The 10,614-nt window shown below is 44.8% G+C and overlaps 2 protein-coding genes across 6 annotated transcripts; one reads left to right on the top strand and one right to left on the bottom strand.

Annotated features, from left to right (window-relative positions):
* Positions 1-2,078: 2,078 nt before the first annotated feature.
* On the bottom strand, positions 2,079-9,939 carry LOC144707643 (uncharacterized). 5 transcript variants are annotated; one of them, XR_013582498.1, is made up of 14 exons: positions 9,762-9,939; positions 9,516-9,562; positions 9,298-9,445; positions 8,692-8,821; positions 8,218-8,403; positions 8,016-8,127; positions 7,904-7,937; positions 7,616-7,653; positions 7,507-7,538; positions 7,274-7,426; positions 5,093-7,161; positions 4,964-5,011; positions 4,746-4,897; positions 2,079-2,386 (listed from the first exon to the last, which is right to left on the bottom strand). XR_013582498.1 is itself a non-coding variant. In XM_078580863.1 (13 exons), the coding sequence occupies exons 4-13, from the start codon at positions 8,760-8,762 to the stop codon at positions 4,830-4,832; spliced, it is 2,811 nt and encodes a 936-aa protein (XP_078436989.1). In that variant the 5' UTR covers positions 8,763-8,821; positions 9,298-9,445; positions 9,516-9,562; positions 9,762-9,939; the 3' UTR covers positions 4,667-4,829. The 5 variants fall into 5 exon arrangements, 4 of the variants coding, with proteins under 4 accessions (XP_078436989.1, XP_078437001.1, XP_078437008.1 ...); XM_078580863.1 differs by lacking the exon at positions 2,079-2,386 and having other exon boundaries at positions 4,667-4,897; XM_078580875.1 differs by lacking the exon at positions 2,079-2,386 and having other exon boundaries at positions 4,667-4,897; positions 9,298-9,438.
* Positions 2,574-4,695, top strand: LOC144707671 (serine/arginine repetitive matrix protein, putative (DUF936)). The gene is made up of 4 exons (XM_078580896.1): positions 2,574-3,580; positions 3,645-3,794; positions 3,888-3,979; positions 4,052-4,695. The coding sequence occupies exons 1-4, from the start codon at positions 2,618-2,620 to the stop codon at positions 4,635-4,637; spliced, it is 1,791 nt and encodes a 596-aa protein (XP_078437022.1). The 5' UTR covers positions 2,574-2,617; the 3' UTR covers positions 4,638-4,695.
* Positions 9,940-10,614: the final 675 nt, after the last annotated feature.

Raw genomic sequence — 10,614 nt, 5'->3', positions numbered from 1 at the left:
ATTATTAAATTCCCAATTTTAATTCATAAAATTGTCTTAAAATTTTATAATAATTGGGAAATCAATAATCCGAATTAATCTGATCTTATAATTGAAATAATTCTAGTTTGAGCTTTTTGACCGAAATAATTAAAATCAAAATTAAGTTTTTTACTTGATTTTGATTAATTAAAAACATAATTAAGCATAATTAAGGTTTATTAATTCATCTTTGAATTGATTCCTTAAAATTGGATAAAATTTTTTATTTGGTGCCTCCCTGTGGTTCGACCCCTTGCTTGCTCTATATTCTATATTTAGCGATTAAGGGTATTCATAAATTTTATTGTATAAGTCTAAACATCAAATCAACGACATATTTACACACATTTTTAGGCTTATTAGGCACCTAAAAGGGAAGAGAGTTTAGAAAAATCAAATTATCTAAGAAATGAAAACTAACTGTCCATGGGAGAGCCAATCACACAAAAACCAAGTCTGCCAAATCATGATAAAAGTTTTTTAAATGAACCCAAATCAATGCATATTGCTGAAGTAAGCTAGAATATTTTAATTCATCATTCGATATCTACTGTTGTATAATCTCTATCCACTCAAGTTTTGTATGTTATTTAGGTTATAAATTATGGTTGTTATGGTTTCTTCAATATCCCTTTGAGTTGGACTCAAGGTAGTGGGACAATTGAAGCAGGACTTAAAAAAAAAGTCCATCTAACAACAACTATTTTTGCCGTTTTGTAGGAGCTTAGATCGCCAAAGGGTAGTATCTCCCTTGAGGCTAAATTGGGCAATAATCTTTATTTTTGTATTACATAGAAGGCAGAGTCTTAAGTTTTTGCTTAATTTATCTATACATATTGGAGAGTTTGCATTGGGAAAGGTGGAATATTTAATTGTAAACCAGTTCCTTTTGATCTTAATTTAGACATCCTCCTTTCTTGGGATAATAGACCTAAGGAGTCTAAATGGTTCCTAAAATAAATTGTAAAGATCCTTAAATATAATACTGAAGTAAAACAATATGCCCCAACAATATTTTGAATAAAACAATACATTTAATGATCTAAAATCTATATAACTGTGATTTTTTTTCATAAAAGCTGTAATTGTATCTTCCATATCAGTCTCTCATGCAACAAGCTTCTATACAACTAGTAATCTGTTTGAATTATGATACACAAAAAATTATTTCAGTAATGATGTTTAAGGTAAGGCACAGTGCTTATTCTCTCCATAAATAAGAGCCTATGGTTTTTAAGTGCATGACCACCACATTCAGGTTTCATCCTCACTTAGACAAAATAAAAATGAGTTACCTAGAGAATAAAATGATATCCCCTAGAGCGCAGAGATTTGATTTGATCAATCGAAAGATCGATTGGAGTGGGGTTTGAATGATCAAATCTGATAAAACCATAGTTCAAACATAAGTGATGCAATCAACAATCAGGGCTGTGGATTATTCACAGGTCAATCAGAAATTGGAAATTTGTGTTTGGAGTTCTATCAGTCTCCTTCTAAATTGAAATTATATATGTTTATGTCAGTAAAACTGCCTCTAAAAACCAAAATAAAACATCTTTTTACACTGCATATAAAATAAAATCCCTTTAATGCTTTAAAAAGTCGATACTATGGATAAAAAAGTTTAAAATCTCACAGAACACGGAGCCCCACTTGCAGACCCGTACCTGAACAGGTCAAATAATTTCAATCTGATTGACAATCCATGTAAGAACAAGCCAACATAAAGTATTGCGTTGCATTCCGGGCTACAATGTGGATCAAAAAGTTCAATCTGATAATCTGATATAGTTCCGGATCGTCCCGGATATGGACGATGGACGGGACGGGACAAATTCTGTCCCATCCTATGTCTGGATTCAGTGCAGGGACAAAGGACGGGTCGATTTTTTGTCCAGTGGTATGAAAACGGTCCCCTCCAGTCCTCGTGGGACGAATTTTCATCCTTTCCGGGGAAAAAACCATCTGGTCCTTCGTCCCAGACGAACTGTTTTGTATTTTTAATATATTAATATAGATTTTTCTAAGTTTTTTAGGGACATACGGAGGAGAGATATTGTGAAAGGACTTACGTACAATTATTTCTGAGCGGCATCAGTTTGCACGTGCACAAAAATTCAGAAACTTTGATGCAAATTATCATACAGGCTACATCTCAACCGTTGGATGGAATCCGGCTGTTTTTCATCCAGATTCGTCTGTCCATCGTCCGAGACCCCGGAGAGTCTGTTTTTTCGTCCCACGGGAAGAAAACAGTCCCCCTGTGATCCGCAGGCCGAATTTTCGTCCCGAATTTCGTCCAAACCCATGGAGGGGTCGATTTTTTCATCCCGGGACAGAAAAAATCGTCCGGATCGCGTCCCTGCGTTATTCAGAACTCAAATATGCGTAATTAATTTCAAGCAAAAATAAGAAAATAATTGACCAACGGGCGTTTCCCAATGGCTCTCACACTGAATGAAAATGGGCGGGAATTTTCAAAATTTGAAATCGCGGCCATAACGGATCTCTCTTCTCTCAAGTACCCTTGGCATCGAAAGGAAGCAGAAATTGGCAGCAGAAGGGAGGAACTCGGAACTCGGAAAAGACGGCCATGGCGTCCCTCACGCCCGGCGTCCTCCTCAAGCTTCTCCAGTCGATGAACACCGGCACAAGAGTCGCCGGCGAGCACCGATCCGCCGTTCTCCAAGTCATCGGCATCGCGCCGGCCCTCTCCGGCCCCGATCTCTGGCCCAGCCATGGCTTCTACGTTCAGCTCTCCGACTCCCTCAACTCCACATTCGTCTCCCTCTCCGACCGCGACTCCGACCTCATCCTCTCCAACCGCGCCCAGCTCGGCCAGTTCGTCCACCTCGACCGCCTCCACTTCGAGGGATCCCCCGTCCCCCGCGCCCACGGCGTCCGTCCGATCCCCGGCCACCGCCCTCACCCCTTCGTCGGCAGCCCCCAGCCGTTGATCTTGCAGATCTCCCCCAACCGCGACAGCTTCATCATCCAGCCCGCCGCGTCGCCGGATCTCGCCCGACTCCCCCCCGTGGCGAGCTCCGACACCGACCGGGTCGTGCTCGCCGCGACCGAGAACCTGGCGCCAATCAAGCGCCGGTTCTCTTCTCCGGCGAGAAAGATCGCGCCGGAGAAAGAGCCGAACCCTAAGATTCGAGCCCGGGCTTCTTCCCCGATCCCTTCCAAAGCCGAGGTTCCGAGCCTTGTCGCCGCGAAGGAGGATAATAGAAGATCCGCGAAGGAGCCGGCCGCCATTATCGTTCCTTCGAGGTACCGGCAGCCGTCGCCGTCCAGCGGGCGCAGGCCGGCCTCGCCTGTTGCGAGGCGGAGTTCTATGTCTCCTGGGAGACGGCTGTCCGGCGTTCTTAAGCTCTCTCCCATGGCCGGAGAGGGCGGCGGCAAGAAGAAGATGTCGAAGATCTCGGATGCTATGATGCTGTCGATGAGATCTTCGAGGAAGAACTGGGATGATTCGGCGTTGAGTTCTTCCGATCAGGAGAAGGCGGGTTCCAAGACGGGCTCCGTGGATAAGCAATCGCTCATCAGAACTCAGGTTTGCGGTAATCTTGATCTTTCGATTCATCGTAGATCTAGCGTGGCTGATTTCCAGTTGGTAGGCTGCTCTTGCGAACCGGCTGGCGGATGAACCGCAGCCCAAACCGGAAGAACTGAAACCTGCTACGAAGATCACTGTTCATGACAGAAAATGGACGGACGGGAGCGTTCGGCTCGACGGTCTCCCGGAAAATCTGATGAAACTGGGGAAGGTTGGTGGGCATTTCTCTGATGATCATTACTTTAATCAAAACTTCTCTTCCTGATTGATCATACCCGGAATTGCACTTCTCGGTAAAATTCAGGATGCTTTCCGCCGAAAATGTAATTTCGTGGCGGCTGCGGTGGAGGCTCTGGAAGAAGCATCTGCTACTGAGTCGATCTTACGGAGCCTGAGGTAGCCCAAGATTCTATCTTGATTCCAATTTTTCTCTGATCTCTGATTGTATTTTCTCATCCATCATGACAGCATGTTCTCTGATCTTTGCTCTGCGTCAAGCGCTGGAAACCCGATCCCAACCGTTGATCGCTTCCTTGAGATTTACCGAGACGTCGCCAAGTGGGCTGTCGACGCTTGGGCTGACCGATTTGTTCCAATCCGGCGCTTGATCGACGCTGCGTTGACCACTGACCTTGAAGTCGTCTCTTTACTGGACTTGGATAGCGGGTCTGGGGGACCCGCTATGCCGAAGGTACCCGAGAAGGTGCTGAAGTCTTGGAAGGCCGGCCGCCGGGACCCGCCTGCTGAAGCCTCTTCTCTGCTGGTGGATCTGGTCACCGGTCTTCGGCGCGAGATGCAGAGCTGGTTTCTGAGGTTTGTTGAGGAAGCAGTCGACGAAGGCTTCCAGCTGGCCGGGAGTGGCAGACGGGACACCGCCCGTGTCGCGGCCGTGCTATCGAGTTTGAAGCGGGTCAGCGAGTGGCTGGATGGCGTTGGGCAGGCGGCGGAAGACGATGCAAAGGCGTCCGTTGACCGGCTGAAGAGGAAGCTCTACGGGTTTGTTCTTCAGCACGTAGAGTCCAGCTTCGATGGCGCTGTGTCTATTTCTACTTGAAACCATGGAAGTTTGTGTGTTGCCAAATATTTAATAACAAAAAGTCTTCTTTTGATCACCCCACTTATATGCATAGATTTACCATTCATTAAGATAAAGTCAGTTCACCTTGTTAGGGAAGAACATGAGACGGCGCGCACAGGAGAAGAGGATAATGTTGATAGAAATGGCCTGGGTTTTTAAACGGAGGCGTCATCGAGAACTTGTGCTGCCGGTTTTACGGCTTCTGAACGATGAGAGGGAGAAGAAAGATCGACCCACTGAACATAAACAGACAGCGGTCAACATAAGTTTCTCAAAAATTCAGTCAAGAGAGAAAGAGGTACCTTTGTTCGATTGTCCTTCTCTCAGAGATGTTTGGTCTCCCAATTGAGCTGCAAAAAGAGCAATAATAATCACTGACGCGGCAAGAATAGCTATAAGGTAAAGGGAAAAAAATGAGCATGCAGCAGCACCTGATAGAACCTCGGCAGTGTTGGGAAAGTCAACGCTTCTGTTCTCAGGAGGCATGATCTTTACTTTTCCTGCCACTGAGCCCTTCTTGCCGTTGACTTTGACTTCTAGCTTTTCTTCCTCTCCATCGGACAAGACGGAGGGAGAGGAGAGGTCAGACAGGTTGACTTCCCCCTTTGTCTTGCGCCCAAACTTCAAAAGTTTCTTTAGCCCCTTGGGCGCATCTTTTTGGTAGACGAGGGCAGGGGGGTTTTCGGCATTTCCCCATTCCAGCACCTCAGGCTCACTGCTCTCGGCCAGAAGCATCTGGGACAAGGAATATCTCATGCGAGAGCTGCTCGATGAAGCCGCTGGCGCCGCATCAGAACCGTCCATCTGACGGCTGCTGCAGCCGTCTGATTCGTGGACCTTATCTTGGTCTACTTCTTCCCAGGCTGCTGACGAGATCACCTTCACTTCATCTCCCTGTGTCGCGTCCACCTCGGCTGGCGTGGCAACTTCCACGCTCTCTGTCATAAACAGACTCAAATCATTATCTAACTTTGTAACTTCCTGGTCCTCTGGATCATTTCCATGGGGTGTCGACGTTGATTCACCGACTTCGATGGCAGCAGAGACCTTTGGAGAATCTTTGGACTTTGATTCTTCGGGTTTAGCGCCAGGATTAGCCGGACTGTTGACTTTCTTCGAAGACTTTGACTCCAACGGCACGATAGTACTCTTCTTAGGCGCCTTGTTATGCGCTCTTGGCTTGGCACTAACTGCACTCGCTTCATTACTAGGGCGAGATAAAACCTTTGACTTTGCGGCTTTGACAGCTGCACCAGGCTTTCTGTCCTCAATTGTTCTTGGAGAAGCTTTTTTCCCCTCATTTAAAGCCAACTTTCCGCTCTTTGATGACGTCGGCGTCCTCTCCGTCTTCGGAACGGGTGCTGAAGGAGAGAGTGCGGTAGTCTGTGATTGACGTGGAGTCCCCACTGTTCTTGAGGAAGGAGACTGTGGCAATGAACTGCGGGTAAGAGGGGCTGGCTTCTTGCTAACTGTGGCTTTTGGCGCGTCCTTTTTGGATAAAACCGGAGGAGATGAATTTCTACGTGGTTTCTGTGTTTGGGCTAACGGTTCTGCCCTTGAGACGGCCTTCGGTTGAGGGGTTTTAACTGGTGTAATGGCCTTTTCAGGAGGCTTTCTTGAAGCTGAGATTTTTTCCTTTGGCTGTTTGGTCTGATCTCCTCTCTTCTGGCTCGACGGCGCAGCGGTAGTTCCATATTTTGATGGTTTCTTGGTTTCCATGAAATTCATCAGCATCTGGTTCAGCTCGGCCTCCTTCTGCCTGGACCACTCTGAAGCCTCAGAAGTTTTCTCCGGAGCAACTTCAGACATGTCAGTCCGGGTTAATCCCATATCGTTTGATGGATTTTCAGATTCTGTTTTCACTTCCTCTACCGTTAGAGCTACAGATTGCAGTTCTTCTCTGCTGGTCTCACAGATTCCAGAACTCCATCTCCTCAACACAGGCTTGTTAGGGACAAACGAAACCTCCCCAGAAGGCCTTCTACTGTGGGCAGCTGAACTTTGATCTCTCTGTTTGCTCTCAAAGAGATTGATTGCATCCTGAACGCTCATTCTTCTTGCAGCGGATTCTGATCTGTTGGATGCTTGATCTGGATCTTCATTACAGCTACTGTTTCCATCAGTGGTAGTATCCTTTAGTGGCGGCTTTTCCCTCGATGGAAAGTATGTCAGGCTTCTGATAGAGAGGGCAGCGGGCTTGCGGGTTCCCGATCTTCCGATTTGGACCCGCCGCATGGGAGAAGCAGATCTTCTCGGTGATGGGCCTCTTATCAGAGATCGGCTTCTCTCAGTGGAGTGCTTCTCTGCTTCGGCCGAATCAGAATCTTCACTTTCTGATGAGATCTGTCGCTCAGCCTGGGCCATTTTCGCCAACGTTGCGCTCTCTCTTGCCATGACCAGTTTTTCGTCATTTGAAGAAAGTCTTGTCCCATTCTTATTTTCCGAAATGGTCATATTTTCCCCGTTTGGAAGTGGCTCCAAGTACTTAACTAAAATATCCCTGGATAAAAACAACAAAAAGAATTATAACAATCTTTTCTGAGGTCAAACAACAATAATTTGGGATTCACACATTTGTAAACGAGACGATCAAAAAAATAGGGCATGAGTACCTAATCGTTAAAGCCCCGAAGTAGTCACAGAATGACCTCAAGTCTGATATATGATCAGCGGCAGGTACAGAACCCAGAGCTCTGCCAAAAGATGCAGAAAGCTCCTCCTTTAAAGCGGACAGCCTCACATCCATTGCCCGGAGCAATTCATTTCTGTGGCACAAAAATAATATGCACTTAGGTAAGTAAAAATCTTCAAATTGTGCAAATAATATCTAAGGAAAGAAGTTTACTTTGTGGGGTCGGATGACGCGTCAGACTGAACCTGCAACTCTTTGCCTTTGACCGTTAACAAGTATATGAGATTAGATGCGTGAAATAAAACAGAGGCAATGTACTTACTCTGGGTCTCAAAATCTCTCCTTCTGAGTTTCCGATTTCTGAAAGATTAAGATACATTCGGATTACAATCAAGAAAAGGGGATACAGCTACAACGACACGAAAAAAAAATGATGTAAAATTCATAAGTATTACACTAGAGATCCGTGATTTTCCAAAAAAGAAGTTGATGAGATTCAGATATGATGTCTTTACAATATAAAGGAAATCCAATATTTTGACGTATTTTCGGAATGTTATCCGTTAAAAATGCAAATCGTACAACCAGATTAGGCTTTGATGAAGCCTACCTATTGGTTCATCTTCTGAGGCCTTTGCATGGTCCTGAGAAAATTTGATGCTTGATAAGGACATAAAGATAACGGATCAAAAGAAATGAAGAAAAAATGGAAGTAAAAATACCTTGGCATACAAAGCAAGATGAAATTTCCTGGCATCCTCTAGTTGAGATATCTCATTTTCGATGGAACTAGCGCTCTTTACAAACTCAGGTGCAGATACAAGGCATAAGAAACTGAAATAACCATAGATTTATCAAAAATAAATGATGAGAGAACATGGTGATGCTCCGTATTTACACAGATTAAGACGCATAGATGGATACCGAGAAAGAGTGGCCTTGGTGAACCATGAGAAATCTTCCAATTCTGTTGTCAGTTCAAGCTTAAAGCATTCATTTTTCCCTCTCGGCTTGCTGTTAGTCAATCCAGGTAAATGAAATACTAGCTGATCAAGAATGCCGGATGCTATTTTCTCGTTCATTCCTTTGGAGAAAATGGTCACATCAAATCTGCAATAATAAAAAAGATAACCTAAGTTCAAAAAATACTGGGCAATGATGGAAAATTTTTCAGTTTATACTGAAGATATCATCTCTTACAAGCTATCCAATAAATGGGATGGGGGGAAAGAGTCTAACTAGGATTGTTATTTTAGGATAGTTTTACACGTTGTCCCTACTTCAGGTCATGTTTGATCCCTCTATTCTGGAGTCTCTCTTATTATTTATTTTTTTGAAAGAAAATCTTTCACTTGAATTAAGGGGATAAAATAAAAAATAAAAATAACAAGGAAATACCTGTTCTCTTCGGTAATGGTGTAAAATGCAACAGAATTTAACAACGCGTTATCGTCTAGTCCCCCTACCATATCTTCTACCTCGATCTTTGTCCACCAAATGCTATTCCAATCACTCAAACAGAAGGAACCTGCATAATTTATTCAATTAGTAAAATACCATTTTACCATCGTTGAGTAAATATACGTCCAAGGGCAGCGATTACCTGCCATAAATATTTTTATTAATTAATGCATTAAACGTAAAATAAGTTAAGAGAAATGCATAATTCATCGTCATCAAGACATTTTTCCCCAAAAAGAATATTTCACTTCCGCCAACAACAGCGTCTCTCACATTCAACATCAATTTTTTTGATATAAATGTAATGCAACGACCAGGTTGCTGTTATTTTGAGTAATTTCACAGGATAAAATGAAACATGATGCCTTTATTGCGTGTAACCAAATTAAGCAAAACGGCTAGTTGCACCGAAAAGATGCCATGATCGGACACCGCAGAAAAGAGGGATGAAAAAAGCTGAAAGTATGAATAGAACAAACAGTTGAAATAAACTCGCTCTGAAATAAGTGACCAAGTATCACGATTAAAGGGAGATTCGCTTACTTTTCGGCGGAAAACAGCTCAGATCATCCGTCAACTAGCCATCCAGAAGGTCCCCGCAGATCACAGCATTAAAAACAGACAGTTCACAGATGTCGAAATTATGACCACGGACCAAGCATAAGCTAAATGCCGCACTCCGCTCTGGCACCTTGCAAAATAAACCTAAGTAAGCACCAGCTTCTTGTGAAAAAAAAAAAGATAAAGAGCAAACTACCAACCTTCATCCCTCATAATCCAGAAAAAAAACCACGCATCGCAACACATCCTTCAGTAAAGGAAGAAGTCAGCCTAAGAACTCAGAATCCTCCGGCCACAGAACAAACGCGAAATCTTAGAAACGACAAGGAATGCGATCAAGCGATCAAACTCCGTCGAGATCTAGCAATCAATATACCGCGGAACAACAGAGAGAAACAATCGCGAACTACAATCCCTACATGATCCGGCGGAGATCGAGAGCTCACCAGATCTGAAATGCAGCCAACAACCGACTGAGGAGACTTCACCCTCTTGGCCCCCTCACTCTTCTTCCCTCTAGAGAGAGACAGAGAGAGAGATGAGAGAGAAAGCAGCAGCCAGCGCGCTGCCCGGCGGACGGAGACCACGGAAGCTGCCCCTTGACCAAATGCGACCGCAGGGGAGGAGAGATATTATATATTCCTTTATTGGATATAAAGCAGCTTTAGTAATTAATTAATGTAATTACGGGGTAATTATCGGTGACATGACGTGGACCAACCGGAAGGAGGCACGAGCTTAGCCGGCTTTTGCCGAGTGTCCTATCTGTCTTCGAATTCCTTCTTCTGCGTTCAGAAGATCTTCACCGCACGATGGCGACCGGGCGACGCATATCCACCGTCCGTTCTCGCCGATCGTTGCCAGGCGAGGGCGATCCATCCCCCCGACGTATGCCTTGCACCATTCCATGTGAGCGCCCATGTGCTCAGGTTTTCTCTCTCTAGTTCTCTTTCTACCTCTGTCGTTGTCTCTCTCACACTCACGATCTCTCTCTCTCTTCTCCCACTCTAGCTCGCTATCTCTCGAGTCGCTCACTCTCTCTCAAACTGTAGCTCTCTCTCTATCACACACTCTAGCTCTCTCAGTCTCTCTCTCTCACTGTAGCTCTCTCACAATCAAGCTCTAACTCTCGCTCCACTCTCTCTCGCTCTCTCCCTCACAATCTCACTCTCTCTAACTCTCGCTCCACCTCTCTCTCGCTCTCTCCCTCACAATCTCACTCGCTCCACCTCTCTCTCACACTCTTGTACTTTCTCTCTCCCAAACTCACACACTCTCTTTGGCTCTCTCTCTCTTCCA

Source organism: Wolffia australiana, chromosome 1, assembly GCF_029677425.1.
Source record: "Wolffia australiana isolate 7733 chromosome 1, ASM2967742v1".
In the NCBI taxonomy this organism is placed as follows: domain Eukaryota; kingdom Viridiplantae; phylum Streptophyta; class Magnoliopsida; order Alismatales; family Araceae; genus Wolffia; species Wolffia australiana.
The sequence above is the reverse complement of the archived record's forward strand: the minus strand, read 5'-3'. Positions and strand labels throughout refer to the sequence as shown.